This window comes from Schistocerca piceifrons, chromosome 8, assembly GCF_021461385.2.
Source record: "Schistocerca piceifrons isolate TAMUIC-IGC-003096 chromosome 8, iqSchPice1.1, whole genome shotgun sequence".
Lineage (NCBI taxonomy): Eukaryota > Metazoa > Arthropoda > Insecta > Orthoptera > Acrididae > Schistocerca > Schistocerca piceifrons.
The window spans coordinates 503,059,978-503,082,119 of record NC_060145.1 but is presented as its reverse complement, the minus strand read 5'-3'; the positions used below and the strand labels follow the sequence as shown (position 1 = coordinate 503,082,119).

Here is a 22,142-nt window from a genome sequence, read left to right as displayed (position 1 = left end):
AACTGAAAATGTGATAGCTGCTCTATAGATCATTTTTACTCTTCTCTTGTTTTATTCATTTATCTTTCTTGTAAATGTTAATCTGCAAATTGCTGTTTGAATGAATATAAAAGCAAAAACAGGTTAAATTCTGTAAATAATGGAGGTACTGCCAGTGACCTGAACACGGTAGTGACACAGGTCAACACCATAGAGATGGGAGATAAATGCTACTACTTGTTCCAGGTTTCAAAATAAAAGGAGGAGGTGAGAGCTAAACTTTTTGTGGTTTACTTTTGCTAATTAGGCTCCCACACTTCGTCGTTTGGGGGGGGGGGGGGGGAGGGGGGGGTGATTGTGAATGCAGTTGATGTAAAATGTTCAGCCACGTTTTTTAAGCTCCTGCTCTTCTACCATCATTGAGCACAATTTTTTTCCTTTTTTTTCTTTCTTTTTTTCCCAACGAGAAAATAATGCTTCCATTAAAACCATTGTCTGCATCAGGATCACCATATTTTTATTATTCCTCTTAAGAATTTCAACCACCACCTACTCCCATCTGGTATTACATACAAAATTTTCTCTAAGATGCTCACCTCCTAAATTTCTCTCAACAAGAATTAGCACTTGGTTTTGCTGAGATATTATTTTTGTTGTACTGGTATACACTGAATTTAAAAATCACAACCTTCAAATTCTAACTCTCAATTGGTTTGGTCTGCTGGATAGTAGTCACCAATTTAGTAAGAATCAAAGTGTTTTATTATGTGACAATATGACATCCCAGTAACAGCAAAACTTTGCCATGGAAAGTGCATCTCTTCCAGTAACTATGTACTACGTCTCCCAGTGAGTGATTGAGTTTGTGAGTACACTAATTGTGAATGCTACAGTGAAATTTTCAATGACTCAGTTACCCTCACACTTTCCTGCACCAAGGGAAAAATAAACAAAATCAGAACCAATGTAGAAATTTTGCTTAAATTAGAATGATGAAGTATCGGTGTCTCACACAGCTGGTTTTTTAATTAACTTAAATGCTTCTTGATATTCCTTATTCCATTTCCAAATGGAGATCGACTTGTGAAGATGAACAACTTTGAGATTGAAAACTGTGATAGAAATTACATACACTGTGTGACTTTCAGTTGTCTACAGTGTTTTGGCGCAGGAAATTTTCCCTCTGGTTCTACTTTTGTCAGATCAGATATGGTCCTGCACAAAGAAATGTGCCCAAGGAAATTGTTTTGTGACTTGGTGAATTCTTTTTTATCCATCTTTAATGTGACTCGTGCTACACTAAATGCTTAAATTACATAGCACAGTGTGTCTAAATGTTCTCCCTAAAGGCAGCACTAATAAGAATATGACCTACATAATGCTGAGTGTGTCAGTTCTTCTCTTAGAACTTCTGTGAGTTCCGTCATAAAGACCACTGATGATCCTGACAGACTGAAGGGTATTCGTTTAAACACGTAACATGTTCCATTCAACAGAAAGCCTGTGTTGTTCCAGTTATACCTTCATCTTCCAGTTGGTCACATTGCACAGTAAACCACATCACTGCACATGAGCATCAGTTAGTAAATTCACACTGCCATCCCTTTGTGCTACAGTGTGGGTCGGATTAGAACATTCACTATCTGAGTGTTAAATTACCTGATTCTCCAACTTTCATTTTTATTCAGAGTGCCCTTTAATTACTTTAACTACGGCTTTCTAGGGCAAGGGTACTGGATACAGTATGCTATGGAATGACTCATGATTCTTAACTACAGTCTTACAAGTGCAACATCTGATCAGACGAGGTGTTTTTAAAATACATAGACCTTAATATTTTTACCTGTTTCTTCCATTTAGCTGGAGGCAAGTCCACTAATGTTTGAATCATACTGTGAGGATTAGTCAGAGCATCTTCATCAATATTATTCTCCTGGAACTCAGCATCTTCCTCAGACTTACTTGAAGTTGCAGTTCCCCCTTTTGCCAAAAATGAATAAGCTCATATTTATGATTGCAGCTCCCTAATCGTCTCCCTTGTTGAATCCTGAAACACTCTTCTCTTCTGTTCCCTCCACTAGTCAGACAGAAATGAAGTGTAGGGGAATGCATTTACAAAGCTATTCAGAATCGGTCAATTCTGAGAAATAAACTGATATTAAGTGATCCAAAATTGAATACCCTCTGCTCACACATACTTTCCTGAATTCTGAATTTTAACAGTGCCTGGTCTTCAATCATACAGGGTACTTTTCCGGCTCCATATTATGTGAAAATCAACACCTATTTCTTTCAGGCACTGTTTATATTGTATATGTTTCACAGATTTTTTTTGTTGATATCAGATAATGCAGCACACTTTCTAAATAAATTAGAAGTATTTTCAATATTTTTGAACCTGCTTAGGGTTATTCAAAAAGATTACATAGAAATTGATGCAACTCTTATTTCCCAAAATGCTTCCTCAAATTGACATGCCATTTTAATCCAATGTTGCACATTTGGAGGAGACCAAATTTTTACCAGATATGCATGATATTATGGCTGAGGTGCTAGACCTATTTAATTCCACCTATTATGTATATTACAAGTATGAAAAGATTGTATCTTACATTTTAACCTTTACAATTTTTATCCTAATAAAAATGTTACATTTTTTATAATTTAGTTGATTCTGCAATATGCCTACTACCCAACTATCGACTATTACAAGTTAAAGAAAAATATTAGAGCAATGGTATATAACTTCAGGAAATATTTGTACCTGAAATCTGAAAAATACAGGTTGTGGGAAATTGTGAATGAAGATGAGTCCAATTAAATCATGCCTCAGAACATTGCTGAAGCATATTCTTCACCCTGCAGCATTTATTCATCTTCAAGCTCCCTCTTGGCCCTCCTTTTAGCACTTCTTGCTTCTTAGGTAACTTCAAGAGCTGAATCTTTCAGCTTCTTGCACCCATTGTCCGTCACACACAAGCAATTGATCTTCCATATTAGATCCACATTTAATGCCTAAATTTCTCAGAGCTTCCAGCCTCCCTATTACTCCATCATTGAAACATATCACTGTATCTAGTACACCATTTTTAATGTATTTAGTCTTAGAAAAACATTGTTGCGTAATCTTTCCCATATGCAATGGTTGAAACTTTCATTTTTATTCTGAGTGCCCCCATGAAGACATTTACTAAGCAAAACAAGGTCACTCACATCTCTAACAATTGGTTTTATTTTATTCGTAACAGGCTCAGGAAGAGAATGCTTATAACAATATATTTGAAATTTTTTTTTTGTTTTTTTTTTTCGTTTGTTTTTTTTCGTTTTGCTTTATTGTAACCACACCAACAATCTGCTCCTCTAGGGCAAAGTCCGTGAACAGGATGGTCATCTGTGGGCAACTCATAAAAGTAGGTAGCCCATACTGCTTTTCTCATTGCTGTAACCTCTTCAGAGTTGTTATGGACTGACCATTAGATGACATGCACCTCTGAATAAAGGTCAATTTCAGTTTCTGTCAATCTGCTTTGGCCAGACAGAGATTTTCCATCCGATAGCAACTTTCCTTTCGTTTCTCATCATAGCTTCCTCAATCTAGCACCCATCCTCTTTTGCATATTTCCACAACACTCCAGTTTAATGACTTCATTGTCTATGGTGACACCTTAGTAACAAATTTTGTTGAAAGCTTTAGAGTCTCCATCACCTAGGTACTTCGTATACGTAACATTATAAGTGGGCACCGACCTCTGAAATATTTTTTAGAGCTCCATCACACTACGTACCACCACTATAACCACCATAATTCTTAGAACACTGATGTTAAATACATACTTCAGTGTTACCATCACAGGTGTGGCAGTTCTTAGATAAGCACTCATCATCAACTACTTTTCCATTCTCCAGAGAAGTACCACTTAAAACACCATTCAAGAAACCATGTCCTTGACATTGCTGTTGCACTTGATGGGACGTGGCAATGTCCCTGGTTCCACTAATATTTACAGTTTCTTTAACTGCACATTTTGTAGATGCCTTGGGCGCAACTGTCAAGGCACCTAAAAGTATTTTTATGTACTTGTTGAACCTAGTTTGAGGAAGAGGAAGGTCCATCAAACCACAAAATATTTGAGTAGCCTTTTCCCTTTTTGTATTGCACACATGCAGGCACTAACTTTAGATTCACACCATATGTATTATGCACAATGTTCAAAGTCATTTTTGAGGTTATTTATTGGAGGATGTACACAGAACAGCTACTTTTGATGCTAAACCTTTTCTGCTAGCTTGTTGGTCAGTTATTTCCAGACAGCGTACACCATCACGCTGCTTACATATCCCCACTTCCTTTATCAAAGAAGAAAAAATGCCCTCATCACCAACAAAAAATCCACTACAGGCAGCATCATTGTTAACAAAAAATTTTAATCACATGTATCATCTCTTTGGGGAGAAATTCCCACCAAAGTTACTTTCAACAGTGTGGCTTGCTTTGTCATATATGTAGCACTTGGGCAACAGACATTCAGTAGCACGTGGGTAAACTGTTTCAGCACAACAGTGGTAAATACTAACAAAGATAATCATTTACAGACACTAGAAACCTGCGCTGTTAATAACATGTACAATGTATCATACGAATAGTCACTGGAAACAGTAAGTCCACTGTTCTTCCCAAAATAATACTGTTTTTTGCAACACAATTGAAACATTTCTGCTCCAAGTTAAAAAATGTGAGACCACTGGACCTTAACAGTTATCAAAGAAGCAGCTTCACTGTACATGGACTACATCTTAATCGTTCCCCCAATGCGGGTCCGGGGTAAGAATAGGCCCGAGGTATTCCTGCCTGTCGTAAGAGGCGACTAAAAGGAGTCCCACCCCCTCAAGGGGGTCGTTAGCGCCTGTGTCCGGAGACGGACGGTTTCACGACCTCTATTTGCGGTCATTTTGCATTTTCACTTCTCGTTTCTGCCTTCCTTTGGTTGGTTCCTTTCTTTGCTCTTCTCCACCTCACTGACTTCCTTACTTTTTCCCTTGTCTTCTTCTCCTTGTCTTCTTCTCCTTGTCTTCTTCTCCTTGTCTTCTTCTCCTTGTCTTCGTCTCCTTGTCTTCTTCTCCTTGTCTTCTTCTCCTTGTCTTCTTCTCCCTGTCTTCTTCTCCTTGCCGCCCCTTCTTCTCCTTGCCGCCCCTTCTTCTCCTTGCCGCCACTTCTCCTCCTTGCCGCCCCTTCTCCTCCTTGCCGCCCCTTCTCCTCCTTGCCGCCCCTTCTCCTCCTTGCCGCCCCTTCTCCTCCTTGCCGCCCCTTCTCCTCCTTGCCGCCCCTTCTCCTCCTTGCCGCCCCTTCTCCTCCTTGCCGCCCCTTCTCCTCCTTGCCGCCCCTTCTCCTCGTTGCCGCCCCTTCTCCTCGTTGCCGCCCCTTCTCCTCCTTGCCACCCCTTCTCCTCCTTGCCGCCCCTTCTCCTCCTTGCCGCCCCTTCTCCTCGTTGCCGCCCTTCTCCTCGTTGCCGCCCCTTCTCCTCCTTGCCGCCCCTTCTCCTCCTTGACGCCCCTTCTCCTCCTTGCCGCCCCTTCTCCTCGTTGCCGCCCCTTCTCCTCGTTGCCGCCCCTTCTCCTCGTTGCCGCCCCTTCTCCTCGTTGCCGCCCCTTCTCCTCGTTGCCGCCCCTTCTCCTCCTTGCCGCCCCTTCTCCTCCTTGCCGCCCCTCCTCCTCCTTGCCGCCCCTTCTCCTCCTTGCCGCCCCTTCTCCTCCTTGCCGCCCCTTCTCCTCCTTGCCGCCCCTTCTCCTCCTTGCCGCCCCTTCTCCTCCTTGCCGCCCCTTCTCCTCCTTGCCGCCCCTTCTCCTCCTTGCCGCCCCTTCTCCTCCTTGCCGCCCCTTCTCCTCCTTGCCGCCCCTTCTCCTCCTTGCCGCCCCTCCTCCTCCTTCCCGCCCCTCCTTCTCCTTGCCGCCCCTTCTTCTCCTTGCCGCCCCTTCTTCTCCTTGCCGCCCCTTCTCCTCCTTGCCGCCCCTTCTCCTCCTTGCCGCCCCTTCTCCTCCTTGCCGCCCCTACTCCTCCTTGCCGCCCCTTCTCCTCCTTGCCGCCCCTTCTCCTCCTTGCCGCCGCTTCTCCTCCTTGCCGCCCCTTTTCCTCCTTGCCGCCCCTTCTCCTCCTTGCCGCCCCTTCTCCTCCTTGCCGCCCCTTCTCCTCCTTGCCGCCATTTCTCCTCCTTGCCGCCCCTTCTCCTCCTTGCCGCCCCTTCTCCTCCTTGCCGCCCCTTCTCCTCCTTGCCGCCCCTTCTCCTCCTTGCCGCCCCTTCTCCTCCTTGCCGCCCCTTCTCCTCCTTGCCGCCCCTTCTCCTCCTTGCCGCCCTTTCTCCTCCTTGCCGCCCCTTCTCCTCGTTGCCGCCCCTTCTCCTCGTTGCCGCCCCTTCTCATTGCCCTGCCTGGTCTCCGCTTCGGCGTTTGAGACAGTCTGTCCTCTCTCTCTCTCTCTCTCTCTCTCTCTCTCTCTCTCTCTCTCTTCTTCCTTCCTCCCTGTGTGTGCCTGAAGGTCGACCCACGCCGGTGACGGGGTAACGCGTAATTCCCCGGCCTGTTTAGACATGTAAGGCACGCACGTACCCCCTGGTAAAGGCCAGGCCCAGGAGGGGTGATTGCCTGAGCTGATACCTTCTGACCATACCGATTGGTCTCTCTGTCTGTTTCTCGGGAGGTGTGACCTGAGGTGTAAACATTCACCTAAGGCGGGAGTGCCCCCTGAGAGGGTCCCCACAAGGAAGGCCCCCCCTGCGGGTCCGGGGATAAGAATAGGCCCGAGGTATTCCTGCCTGTTGTAAGAGGCGACTAAAAGGAGTCCCACCCCCTCAAGGGGGTCGTTAGCGCCAGCGTCCGGAGACGGACGGTTCCACGAACTCTATTTGCGGTCATTTTGCTTTTTCACTTCTCGTTTCTTCCTTCCTTTGGTTGGTTCCTTTCTTTGCTCTTTACCACCTCCCTGTCTTCATTACTCTTTCCTTGTCTTCTTCTCCTTGCCTTCTCATTGCCCTCCTTCTCCTTGCCTTCTCATTGCCTCCTTCTCCTTGCCTTGTCTTTACCTGTGCGTGTTTGAAGGCCGACCCACACGTTCGCACGCGTAGCCGGTGACGGGGTAACGCGTAATTCCCCGCCCTGGGTAGACATGTAAGGCACGCGCGTACCCCCTGGTGAAGGCCAGGCCTGGGGAGGGGTGATGCCTGAGCTGATACCTTCTGACCATGCCGATTGGTCCCTCCGTCTGGTTCTCGGGAGGTGTGACCTGAGGTGTAAACATTCACCTAAGGCGGGAGTGCCCTCTGAGAGGGTCCCCACAAGGAAGGCGCGCACCATAGGAGATGCTGGCAATCATGGGGGATTCCTCCGCAACGGATTTCACTCCATCTGTCTCGACTTCTGCCCAAAAACGGAAACGTGACCAGCCACCAGTGACAAAAGTACTACTGCCTGCCCCACAGTTCCTCGTCATTTCTCGATCTGAGGACGGAAAGGAGTTATCCTCTGTCAACCCTTTCGTTATCCAGAAGGGTGTAGATGCCATAGCCGGATCTGTCAAATCTTGTACCGGGTTGCGTAACGGCACCTTATTACTAGAAAGTGAGAGCGCCTTTCAGGCACAGAAACTGCTTCGGGCCACACTCCTGTACACGTTCCCTGTGTGGGTGGAGGCTCACCGAACTTTCAATTCGTCTCGTGGTGTGGTCTATACTAGCTCCCTCGACGGACTAACTGACGAGGAGATTCAATCTTTCCTCGCTGAGCAGGGCGTGACGGCTGTCCATAGGGTCATGAAAAAGGTCAACAATGATGTTGTACCGACCCGGACACTTTTCTTGACCTTCGATAGTGTTAAGCTGCCATCGCACATCAAGGTGGGCTACGTGGTTATTTCTGTTTGCCCCTATGTCCCGACGCCTACGCGCTGCTACCAGTGTCAGCGTTTCAATCACTCTCGACAGTCTTGTTCCAATGTGGCTAAATGTGTCACTTGAGGCAGGGATGCCCATGAGGGTGACAGTTCACACAACGAGGAGACGGAGGTGGACAGTCAGGGTGACCATGCCGCATCCTCCCGCGACTGTCCTGTCTATAAGGAAGAGCGCTGTATTCAAGAAATTCGGGTCAAAGGGAAAGTGTCCACCTCGGCTGCTCGCAAGCTATTGGCTAGTAGGAAGCACACGCTGCTCCCAGCGGGGAAATACAGTACTGTCCTTGCCTCTCCTCGGACTACCAGGGAGGTGGCAACCCAGACATGCGATCTGACCTTCAGCACCACGGTCGTCCGTTCGGCCAGTGCTAAGATCGCCCGGTCGACGTCTCCTCTTCCTCCCGTCATCCCTCAGACACAAGCACCTTCATCAGCTTCTGCTAAGACGGAGACACAGAAGGCAGATGCACGGGCCTTCAAGAAGGAACCGTCCTGTGCAGACTTCCTACGTACCTCGACCTCCCAGCCTTCTACCGGTACTTCCACCAAACGTCCTTCCAAGAAGGCTCATAGGAAGCACAGTTCTCCTTCTCCGCCACGGCGCATTTCTTCTCCTGCACCACCCAGCGGTTGCCGCCCCAGGCCGTCATCCGTTTCGCCTGGCCGCACCGCTGGTAGCCGAACATATGGCCATTCACCGGCGGAGGAAGCTCCCCCTCCCGGCCATCTTCCCAAGATGGCCGATGAACCTATAGACCCAATGGACGATGACTGTCCGCCTACTGATAGCGGCGGCAGTGCTCGCTCGAAGCCAGGCCCTCCGCGGCCTTGAGGTGACCCCTTCTTTTATCTTCCTTTTCTTACGATGGCACTTATTCACTGGAATATTCGCAGCATTCGCTCCAACCGAGAGGACTTGCAGTTGCTGCTCTGCTTGCACCGTCCGCTCGTCGTAGCCCTCCAGGAAACGAAGCTACGCCCATGCGATCAAATTGCCTTGGCACACTACACCTCTGTGCGTTTTGACCTACCCCCTGTGGTAGGTATCCCAGCTCATGGAGGGGTTATGTTGCTGGTCCGGGGTGATATTTACTACAATCGCATCACGTTGCACACCGGCTTGCAGGCAGTTGCCATCCGCATTACTCTCCCCAATTTTATATTTTCCATTTGTACCGTTTACACTCCATCGTCATCTGCCGTTACCAGGGCAGACATGATGCAACTTATCGCTCAGCTACCTGCACCATTTTTGTTAACTGGAGACTTCAATGCCCACCATCCCCTTCGGGGCTCTCCAGCATCCTGCCTGAGGGGCTCCCTGTTAGCAGACCTTTTCAACCAGCGCCCCTACTTTTCTTTCGGACACATCTCACACCTATTCCCATTTAGACCTCTCTATATGTACTCCCCAACTTGCACGCCGGTTTGAGTGGTATGCACTTTCTGATACACATTCGAGTGACCACTTCCCGTGTGTTATCCATCTCCTGCAGCATACCCCCTCTCCATGCTCCTCTAGTTGGACCATCTCCAAGCCAGACTGGGGGCTCTTCTCTTCCAGGGCGACCTTTCAGGATCAAACCTTCACAAGCTGCGATCGTCAGGTCGCACACCTCACGGAAGTCATTCTCGCTGCTGCTGAATATTCCATCCGTCACCCTACTTCCTCTCCACGTCGCGTACCGGTCCCCTGGTGGACTGCAGCATGTAGAGACGCTTTACGTGCTCGTCGACGTGCCTTACACACCTTTAAACGCCACCCTACAGTGGCGAATTGTATCAACTATAAACGATTACGTGCTCAGTGTCGTCGTATTATTAAAGAAGCAAGAAAGCCAACAGTTTGACTCCTCCTTCTGTTGTCTGGGGTGGCCTGCGCCGGCTATCTGGCACTAAGGTCCACTCACCAGTTTCTGGCTTGACGGTCGTGAATGACGTCCTTGTGGCCCCTGAGGATGTCTCCAATGCCTTCGGCCGCTTTTTCGCCGAGGTTTCGAGCTCCGCTCATTACCACCCTGCCTTCCTCCCCCGCAAACAGGCAGAGGAGGCTAGGCCACCTAACTTCCGCTCCTCGAATCGTGAAAGTTATAATGCCCCATTCACCATGCGGGAACTCGACAACGCACTTGGCGATCACGGTCCTCCACTCCAGGGCCTGATTCTATTCATATTCAGATGCTGAAGAACCTTTCTCCTGCGGGTAAAGTTTTTCTTCTTCGTACTTACAATCGCATCTGGACTGAGGGACATGTTCCCGCATGCTGGCGCGAGTCGATTGTTGTCCCGATTCCTAAGCTGGGGAAGGACAAGGACTTGCCTTCCAGTTATCGACCCATATCGCTTACCATCTGTGTCTGTAAAGTGATGGAGCGAATGGTTAACTCTCGATTGGTTTGGCTGCTCGAGTCTCGACGCCTACTTACCAATGTACAATGTGGATTTCGTAGGTGCCGCTCTGCTGTTGACCATCTGGTTACCTTGTCGACCTTCATTATGAATAACTTCTTGCGGAAGCGCCCGACCGCGGCTGTGTTCTTTGATTTGGAGAAGGCTTACGACACCTGTTGGAGGGCGGGCATTCTCCGCACCATGCATACATGGGGCCTTCGTGGTCGCCTCCCTCTTTTTATTCGTTCCTTTTTAATGGATCGACAGTTCAGGGTACGTGTGGGTTCTGTCCTGTCAGACACCTTTCGCCAGGAGAATGGGGTGCCACAGGGCTCAGTTTTGAGCGTCGCTCTCTTCGCCATCGCGATCAATCCAATAATGGATTGCCTCCCAGCTGATGTATCGGCTCCCTTTTCGTGGACGATTTTACCATCTATTGCAGCGCGCAGTCTACACGTGTCCTGGAGCGCTGTCTTCAGCGTTCTCTTGACCGTCTTTACTCCTGGAGTGTCGCCAATGGGTTCCATTTTTCTGCCGAGAAGACGGTCTGTATTAACTTCTGGCGCTACAAAGAATTTCTGCCACCGTCCTTACGACTCGGTCCCGTTGCTCTCCCAATCGTGGAGACAACAAAATTTTTAGGTCTTACATTTGACAGGAAACTTAGCTGGTCTCACATGTGTCATATTTGGCTGCCCGTTGTACCCGTTCTTTAAATGTCCTCCATGTTCTCAGTGGTATGTCGTGGGGAGCGGATCGAACCGTCCTGCTTTGTCTATATCAGTCGATCGTCCGCTCCAAGCTGGATTATGGGAGCTTCGTATACTCCTCTGCACGGCCATCCATCTTACGCCGCCTCAACTCCATACATCGGGGTTTACGACTTGCAATCGGAGCGTTTTATAATAGTCCTGTAGAGAGTCGTCATGCTGACGCTGGTGAATTGCCACTCACCTACCGGCGCGATATACTGCTTTGTCGGTATGCCTGTCGCCTACTGTCAATGCCCGACTACCCGTCTTAGTGTTCCTTTTTCGACGACTCTCTCGACCGTCAATACGGGTTGTATGTCTCTGCCCTGCTACCCCCTGGAGTTCGCTTTCGTCGCCTCCTTCAACACCTTAATTTTTCACTCCCTGCAACCTTTCAAGTGGGCGAGAGCCACACGCCACCTTGGCTCCAGGCTCAGGTCCGCGTTCACCTTGACCTCAGCTCGTTCCCAAAAGAGGTTACCCCCGGTTCGGTCTACCACTCCCGTCTTGTTGAACTTCGTTCGAAGTTCATCAATATGACCTTCATTTATACAGATGGCTCAAAGACCAATGACGGGGTCGGGTGTTCTTTTATTGTCGGGGCACAAAGTTTCAAATACCGGCTCCATGGCCATTGTTCGGTCTTCACAGCTGAGCTCTTTGCCCTCTACCAGGCTGTTCTTTACATCTGCCGCCACAGACATTCTGCTTATGTCATCTGCTCCGATTCCCTGAGCGCCATCCAGAGCCTCAGTGATCCGTATCCGGTTCACTCTTTCGTGCACCGGATCCAACGCTCTCTTCAGCAGCTGGGGGACGTCGGTTCTCCGGTTAGCTTTATGTGGGTCCCTGGCCATGTCGGTATCCCTGGGAACGAAGCTGCAGATGCCGTGGCCAAGGCTGCGGTCCTCCAGCCTCGGACAGCTTCTTGTTGTGTCCCTTCATCAGATTGTAGCAGGGTTATTTGTCGGCGCATTTTATCGCTGTGGCATGCCGATTGGGCTGCACTTACAGACAACAAGCTTCGGGCCTTGAAGCCTCTTCCCGTGGCTTGGACGTCCTCCTTCCGCCCTTCTCGGTGGGAGGAGGTCGTTTTGGCCCGGTTACGCATTGGGCACTGCCGGTTCAGCCATTGCCATCTGCTGACGGCTGCGCCGGCGCCGTTCTGCCCATGTGGGCAATTGCTGACGGTCCGCCACATTTTAATGTCCTGTCCGGATTTTAACACACTGCGTCTAGATCTTAACCTGCCATGTACTCTAGATGCCATTTTAGCGGATGACCCATGAGCAGCTGCCCGCGTTCTTCGTTTTATCAATTTGACAAACCTCTCTAAGGACATTTGATGATGCTGTATTTTAATCCTATGCCTGTCAGTCTGTCTTTTATCGTGTTTTCCCTTTTAGTAGTTGTTTTAAACTTGTGCCTCGTGGTGCATTCTTAATGTAGTCAGGGCGATAATGACCATTGAAGTTGTACGCCCTAAAACCACAAAAAAAAAAAAAAAAAAAATCTTAATCGTCTGGGCAAGAATACTCTAGCAACTGACATCAACAGAGCTATTTAGGAAACAAAATGCGATAATTCAAATGTGATACCTTGTATCTCAGATGTCATACACACAAAAGATGGAAGTGATAATTATATATGCCTGCAGAGCAAGCAAACAGAAATAATTCCTCACTGCAGTGTCAAGACTGTTGATTTTTTAGGATAAAAAAGTCCCTCAGTGTTCCCAATTTAGAAACTATCAATTTGTGTGATAATGTTAACCTTGAGAAGGATATATCCTCTCATGATTGTACTAATGTATCATTTTGATATTATAATGTTGAGGGCTTGGGTAACAAAATCGATGTATTTGAGGCCTTAGTTACAGATCTAGCTCCACACGTAATCGTGGTTACAGAGCATCAAAAAGCTAACCATAATATTCAGTATTATAAGTTACAGGAGTATAATCTTACATCGTTTTTTTGTAGAACAGAACATAAAGGAGGGGGTGTTGCTACTTACGTAAGGAAATGTAACCTAATAAGTTCTGTAGAAAAAGTATCATGGGTTAAGGATTATTGTATCAAGAAAGACTTTGAAGCAGTGATAATTAAGTTAATGATTGTATCTGTCCCACTTATTGTGCTAGGTATATATCGAGCCCCTTCTAGTAATCTCGAGGTTTTCCTGGAAGCACTGGATAGTGTATTGGGGAAGCTAAGCAAGGGTGGCAGTTCAGTAAATATTGTAATGTTAGGAGACTTTAATATAAACACACTAAGCAACAGCCAGGAATGCAAAGGTTTACAAGACTGCATAAGATCCTATGATATTAAAGATCTACTTGGTCATGTGCCCACTACAATAACTGTGCCGAAACAACATTTTCATAATTGGTCATCACATGATCTATGGAACTGCTGCTTGACTCAGACTGTAAACGGGCACATATCTGATCATCTAGGACAATTATTAGTGATTGGTTGTCTTAAGGAAAACAAAAAATTTGAAAATAGAAGATTATTTTCTGAATACATCACCACCTTGCTAAAGAATACTTTATAAACTGATTCCCAAGATTCTTGATCCAAAGAAAGGGGAGTTGACAGCAAATGGGAAGTATTTGTAAAAATTTTAACTAGACATATTGATATTACTATCCCGGCAAAGAATATGAATGTAAATAAAAATAAACCTCCAGTAGTCAAACGTGTAAAACTTGATGAAAAAACGAAAAGACTCAAAGAAGGAATGGAGCATATGTATAAGCTACACAGAGAAACCAGTCTTGATTCATATAAAGAGGATTATAAAAAACATAAATATGAGTATCGCAAGGAAGTAAGGAGAAGGAAAGTAGAACATATTAGTAAACAGATCCGAAATTCTGACTGTGTCTCAAAGTCGTGCTGGGCAGTAGTTAATGATATGAGGAACACTGATTCAAAAACTAAAATTAACAATATAGTGTTAAGTATACATAATGATAATTTTTCTGATCCTTATATAGTTAGCAATATATTTAATGATTACTTTATAGATGCTATTGAAAATGATATTTGCATGAAACAGGAGAGGCCGTTTAAATATGATAAGGAAAAGGAAAGGGACTCTTGTATGCTACCTACAGTAACCATCAAGGACGTAACAGAGCTAATTGAAAACCTAAAAAATAAAAGATCAGCTGGATGGGATGAATTACCTCCATTTCTACTGAAAAAATGCAAGGGTGAGTTAGCCAGACCATTAGTCCATCTAATAAATTGTGTACTTGAAGGAGGTGTGTTTCCGAAGAAACTGAAACTTGCTTTAGTTAAACCTTTATATAAAAAAGGGGAAAGAAAACAACCACAGAACTACAGACCAGTTGCCTTAACGTCAGTGTTTGGTAAATTAATTGAAAAAATAATGCTAGAAATCCTAATTGAGCACTATAATATGAATAACTTAATAGGAGATTTCCAACACGGCTTTAGAAGTGGTCGGAGCACCATATCTGCAGCAGTACAGTTTGTACACTGTCTGATGGAGAAAACAAATGAGGGATACGAAATGGCAGGAGTGTATTTAGATGTTTCCAAAGCGTTTGACAGAGTCCATCATGGCGCTCTTTCAAGTAAACTTGCTTATAATGGTGTCAGTGGGAAACTGTTGCTTTTAATAGAATCTTACCTTAAAGATAGACAACAATGCACAGAAGTTGTGTATGATAATGGAGAGGTAATTAGAAAAAGAAGATCAAAGATGAGGAACATAAATTTTGGTGTGCCACAAGGCTCTATCTTGGGCACCTTCTTGTGTTTTTGCTACATGAATGATTTCCCAAAAGCATTAGACACCAGTCATCGTATTACTATGTATGCTGATGACACCTCTGGGGTTTGCTGGGCACGTAGTAATGATGACCTAAATTCCGTGGTACAGAATTTTGTTGAAAAAGCCCAAACTCATTTTGAAAAAGAAAACATGAGGGTCAATATTAACAAAACTAATTTAATTTATTTTAAGACAAGTAGTTCAAATAAAAATACTGTTCTAAATGAGGACATTTAGGAAAATACCTGTTCAGAATGTAAATTTCTGAGGATGTATATAGATGACAAGACTTTCATGGAATCAGCAAATAGATCATTTCTGTGGTAAAATAACATCTAGTCTGTATTTACTAAGGAGATTAATTCAATATTTAGATATCAAAGCAATAAAAATAGCGTATTTTGGGTTGGTGCATCCCCATCTATCTTATGGAATTGTATTGTGGGGTGGGTGTAGCCAATACAATATAAAAAGGGTATTTGTATTGCAGAAAAGTGTAATAAGAACTATGGCAAAAGTAAGACCCAGAACTTCATGTAAAAACCTGTTTATTAAGTTTAATATTATGACTATCTATGCAGTATATATGTTTCAATCAATATTATTAGTGAAAAAAGACAAAAAGTGACAAACAGGAATATGGAAATCCATGATTACAATACAAGACAAAAATCAGACTTACATATGGTGAGCAGACGATTGAATCTAACAACAAATACCCCATTCATTAAGGGAGCAATATTTTATAATTCTCTGCCAAACAACCTGAAACAGCTTTCTGGTAGAATTTTTAAAAACGAGTTAAAAAAATGGCTTGTATTGAAGTGCCCATACAGTCTGGTGCTGACATGATTTGACCTCAGGAATGCTATATTAAATATACTTAAATGATATTTTACTTAGTAGCATGTAATCTATTTATATTGTGTATCAATAATCTGAATGTAATTATTATAACATTGCCCATGCATGTTAAATACATGTTTCGAGCTGTAAGATAAATAAAAATTAAGGGGTTGTGGTGGCATACATGTCCACAACTTTAAAATTTGCTATATGTAGGTCATTTTCATTTGAAACCCTATAATGTACATATATCAATGTAATCGGGAAAGACTATAGAATTTAATAAAGTCATTAAAAAATTTAGGTTTCTCCACCAATTAAAAGCACCCAGTATCCTTAATGGGTTTACTTTGATTGTTTACAGCAATGGCAATATGCAAATTATTAACAGGAAATACCGAAAATGCAATGAGGTAGATTTTCCATAATTCCCATTCTCCCCAACAAAATGGCTGTTACATCCATAATTCAGCATATTTGGACTTCCACAAAAGGCATTAAAATGTATTTATGATGCTGTGTTTCCTCCCCCTATAAATCTCCTTTCACTTCAGTGAAAAGTTTGCACTTGGTAGTGTTCATTGTGACTTCTGAACCATTTCCGACAACTTCAGTTTTGGAGTGACCCATTTCCAAAACTTTATTTAGTTTGCTGACTCACGACTTCTCATATTATGACTTGGGCTTGTGTAAATTCTAGCCATTATTTTTGCACCCTTTCTCTGGCATATGGTGAAATTTTTGGTTTTTAGTCCTGTTGCTTTTCACAAAACCAAAATTTGTTTAAGAATGTGGCTTAAAATTCTTCACCTTTGGAATAATTTTTGGTTACACAAATGACCCAGATATGTGCTCAACATTACATGTGGCTAATGCATGTGTCTATTTTGCCCTGTTTCGTTTAATGTCTCTGAAATAAATGTATGAACTGTTTGAACCCAACCATGGCATACATCCTGTAGCCTTTTTTGATCGTCCTGAAAGTTGCGTTATCTACAATTATTTGAGTTGCATTATCAATGTTAGTCTCTACTTTGTTTAATGCTGCATTAATGTTGTGCAGTAAAAGCCCTCTATTTATTCCATCGACACGTCCTCATGGTGTATGACTTGCTGGTGGATTTCATTTTCTCCAGTACACACTACCACTCACCCACAACCTCTATTGACATTTTTTGCCGTGTTTGCTACTGTACATTAATGCTGTCAGGGATATTAGATTCAAAGATGTATGGGTACTGCTCCTTCATTAGTTACAGTGGTACTTTGTAACTATGACATCACTTTCTAGTCACTTTCTTCTTGCACATATCTGATCTCCATTATTTGTATGACTTCATTGTTGGACAACCATGTTGATAACATGGATAAAGAGTATCTTTCCTAGAATTAGGCCTATGGTTCAACTAATGCTTCAATGTTTAGTTGACATGTTTTAATACTTGGTCTCACTTCTGTAGATGTTTGGCACAGGTAAAGAGCTCTTGATGAGTCATTCCTTTCCTAACATATGTACTTCTCATGTAGTTGTGAGATTAGCCAATTGTGTTCTTTTTTGTAGTACCACCCAGGGATCACATGGAGAGTGCTTTGAGGTTGACACATGCACTTGTTAAGCTACACTGACCGCTGATATAGCTAACAAGCTTCATAACTGACAGAAGGTTAATAAAAGTATATCATATGTTGGATAAGTAGTTTATAAACATATATTACAACATAATGATTGAAGAGAAAGTTATGTAATTTAGTTTTTAATAGATATTTACTATTCCATAATATTTTCATGTCAGTGGGAAGGAGGTCGAGAATTTTTACAGCAGCATACATAGCATCTCACTGCAGCAGAGACTGTGTACATAATTCTTTGTTTAGTGCCACACCTGTGAGTTGCTGAGTTCTGTCACAAAGGATCCAGTCTCCAGGAACACTATACGTTAGAGAAAATAAGTGTTGAGAAGCAGTAGCAAATATTCTCAGCTGGCTAAATTATTTGCAATGAGAGTTTGATGGACTCATTCTATATATGACTATTTTCACTGCTCAGCAGGGAGATTATAGTTTGATTAAGGAAGAGTTCCCCCAGGGCGTATTTCTATGTGACACTATAGAGTGCACAGAAGCAGAATAAGCTACCTGTCTGACCCCTTCATCATCCAGAATGAGAGAACAAAAGCTGCTGAGCTGACTCTCTGCTCAGTCTGATAAATGTGACATTACTTGCATGATTTGCAGTGGATGTCAATGCCCAATAACTTGATGGTATCAACTGATATTATGCTGGTTATTCAGTGTCACTGGGTGTTTTGTCTGGCTTTTTGTGAGTTCATGTAAATTGCATAAAATTTAACATGTTTATATTGGCAGGAAGGGAGTTAATGAACCTGTTACAGAAGTTTTGTGAGATGTTATTGGAGACTGTGTTTGACAGATATTCTGTTACAATGATGGTGTCATCTGTAAACATGGTACATTTCCACTATACACCATTCACCACTGCAGGCAGATCTTAGCATAAATCAGAGACGCTGAAGGACTCGGAAGGACAGAAGGTGTTTCTTTACCCAAACTCTGTTCCGGCTGTACTACTAGATGACTTATCAGGTTCATGACACACAGTACCAGTTGCATGTAGCCTATATAAGTGCTTTCTTTGATTTTCAGTATTTAATACAAATGTAGAGTGAATTTAAATCCCTGCCATAATTTAGTACCTATATGTTGCAACAAAAGTTTAACCCTGTAGGACGAGTATTACTGTCAGAAACTGTCCATGCACGTCTTGCAGCAGTGTTGCTCGAGTTGCGCTATTTATACATACTGTAAATATCCAATGTTTCATAATGAGAGCACTTCGTGATTTCCAAAAACTTCAAAAATAATTTCAAACCACTCCTAAATGCTAAACGTCAGAACATACTCGTGCATTTGCAAAGCAGTCAGAAGTATGAAGTTGTTATATACATTGTAGTTTGATTCCTTAAACATACTGAGTATGTTTTATATGGAAGATACTTGTTGTGCATCATGATTTGAGCATATTTTTACAATAATGTGGCTCGTCACTCATGCCTGAAATTCTCTTATGCAGATGTAACAATAGTATATATCCTAAAGATTACTAAGTATTATTAGAAGTTTCAGTTATAGGTTTCTCTTCTAACTGTACTTCACAGATAATTAATGGATACACGTGTTTGCTGAAATGTATTGTGCCATTGTCCTAATAATCAGAATGTTAGTAGTCTGTTACAAGGATACATGCATTAAAACTTGAAAAAGCACTTCATGATGTACGTACATTTCTACTAAGCAGCAATCTTTCAAGATTGACAGAGCACTTTACTATACTAATATGATGCATATTTTATAATACTAAAGTATGAGATGGCAATCGTGAGTGACTGGATATTATCAGTCGTCTCACTGCATACAGTTGTTGCTAACATTCCAGTAACAGTGTTTATACCATTTTGGTCTATTTTAGAATGTAAGATTCAACTGACACTAATTGGCACAACAGAAAACTATGTAATGTGCCTTGGCATACAGAATTGGAAGACTTGTATATTGTTTTTTAATGTGTCTGTGGTGGAAATTGGAAGAGCTGATTAATCCCTCATTGTGTGTGTTGATGTTACTGGCAGATTCGATTAGTTGTAGTTTACACATGATCCAGTATGGTTCTGAGGTGAAAGGACAGGATCTTCATTCTTAAATTATACTAGGTATGGATATTTTCACATACTGTACTGCTCCTTCCTTTGTATTTGATACAGAACATACTGTTGTTCATGTGTGCCTGTGTGTGTGGGCTGTTCATTACCTGTATATCACATTTCGTGGAACATGGTGCATATTTTTCAGTACAGTCTACAGTGGACGATGTTTTCTTTTACAAAATGATTATCATATTTGGAGGCTGTGGACGTGCATATAATCAAACTTGTTAAATGTAGCTACAATAACTGCTGGTCAAGAAGGTATGGGAGTTTGTTAATGACATTGTAAATATGATTGTTATTAGTTTTTAAGTTTTATTTATTCATAGAAAACTTACTTTAGCATAATTTAGAAACTCACAGGAATTTGTGGAATGTTATATTTATCATGTGTTAGGTAACCTGTGTATACAGGCAATTACCATATTTTGTGTTGGTTAAATTGTTATCTGCGCATGTTCATACCATTAACACAGTAGCAGTATGTTTTCCTAAAATTCTAGTTTCTCTCAACTTTGATATTTCTGTATGATGCTTTTCTATATAATGACAGTCTGCATTTGTAACCCAATGTAGGAGGGGCATTCACTAAGTAATGGAACATATTTCTATTCATGTTTCTATTCCAGTTCAAAAAAATGTGCACGAAACGTCTTTGGATATGGTGAATCCTGAATAGAACCAACCTGCTTTCTGAAAAATTGTTGCATTACTTACTGTATATCACTCTTACAATTAATTGAGCATTTTAGACCGTCCAATGTTCCAATTTAGTAATGTAGGACATATTATTTTGTGTATTATGATCAGCTCAAACAAGCTGCATAGTTATTTAAATTGTAAAAGGTCCTAAGAAATTCCTTCTAACACTTACTATTTAATGTTAGCTGAGGTGTAGCCTGTACTGACTACAGATGCTTGTTAGATGTTAAATTTCATTAATGTGTCTGTGTTGTAAAAATAAAATTTCAAAGAATTTAATATCAGCAAGGTACCAGTTACTTGGAAGGAATATCTAACAGCATACATCAGTGCATAAAGTGCTGTTACATTTTTGGATAATTTAATGTTGCACTTCTGTATATTTACCCATTGTTTATTGTACCATGACCAAACAATATACATGCGATGTTAGAAAACATGGTGTTGTCAACTTATTGGCTCAGCATAAACATGTAAATCTCACAGTATTAAATTTAACATGATCTTTGGTTTTAAATATGGTCAAATACCACTTGCCATAAACGGAACAATCATATGTGTCTCACTATCACCTTTCTAGAAATGTCTGACATTACTTCCACTTACTTGTGTCAGACATATTCTGTTTTCTTTCCTGTCGGTCTCACTTGACCAACTCTTGATCTTTTCGACCCCAATGGTATTAGGTTGCGAGGCCAGAGGGTGTCTTTCATTTTCTTTATTTAATCTTCTCTCTGATGGAAGGAGGACATGCTCATGTACTGAAGAACAAGAACAAGATGAAGATGAAGAGGAAGCAGTTGTGATACAATCTAGTATCTCCTCAAAGCAATACTTGTATCAGAACAGAGTGATGACCATGCTGTGGTGGAGCATTATTAAATTTCCGTGAAGTTGTGCAAAAGACTGGACATCCCTGATGGACACAAAAGTAATTTGGAGGTGCCAGATGTTTGGAGAAGACTGAAATAGAAATGAGGACAGGACTTTGTGATGGAGCAGTGTTGAAAGTATGAGGTACTGCTGTATCTCCTCACAAGAGAGTAGCATCTGGGTACCTGTTTAGCAAGAAGGTACTATGTTCAAAGTGATGTCTCTCATCCCAGACCTCATGGATGTCTGCTTTGCTCCTATCATTTGTATTTTGGTGTCCACTAGTGGGAGACAGATAATTGTCATCATGGGTGAATGTTCTCCAAGGCTGCTAACAGGAAGATGACACAAGGTCCAGCTAGCATTGTCAGATTCCTGAAGTACCTTTACCTGCAGCCTATCGCTTGGGAAAGGCACCAAACTGTCTCACATCAGAAGCCCTACTTGCTGAGCATCACACTTTTTCCAGCCATCTACATGCCTCACCTTCCCAAAAATGTGCATCAGCATTATAAAAGCCAGAGCACAAATGTATTAAGGGTAGTTCACGAGTGTTGTCAACTACAAGTTGTGGATTCTCCATCACGTGTCGACACTGTAGCTACTCACAGCACTTCATATTGGTCAGAAAGTGATGTTAAGTGGTTGTGGATATCACTATTGTCTGGCGTGGAAGGAGCCAGCTTAAAATAAATATTGTGCAAGTTTCCAGTGTTAACCCAGCACTTCAGATGTGGAATTCCCTTCCAGATGTTTTAAGTCGCATCCAGTGAGACCTGGTGTGGTTAGGCAGGATCACATAACTTCAGAATTAAATGGATAATAGAAATGGTAAAGTCGCTATTTTGGTCATTTATTTATTTAGTCTTAAATGCCATATGCTTCTGGGATATTTTCATTGGTGTTACATACATTTAATGTAAAATATGCAATCTTTTGTAAAACTGCCACAGATTCCTCTTGCTGTACCCAGGGCATGTCAGAATTCCTATTACAGGTGTATAAGAGTTATAGAAGGGACTTTGTATGTTTCCAGACATGGGTTCATTAATGAAACCTGGTGGATAAAGTTTGCTCTAGAACCTCTCTGTAATAGGAATTGTGAAACACTCTGGAATTATTAGTGAG

General features: G+C 42.8%; 1 protein-coding gene across 1 annotated transcript in view; it reads right to left on the bottom strand.

Annotated features, from left to right (window-relative positions):
• LOC124712493 (uncharacterized PE-PGRS family protein PE_PGRS54-like) overlaps positions 1 to 22,142 on the bottom strand; it is a 180,368-nt gene that overhangs the window by 50,871 nt on the left and 107,355 nt on the right. Inside the window, exon 4 of the mRNA XM_047242787.1 lies at positions 5,001 to 6,296. Coding sequence (XP_047098743.1) covers positions 5,001 to 6,296 — 1,296 coding nt within the window. The remainder of the gene's footprint in view (positions 1 to 5,000; positions 6,297 to 22,142) is intronic.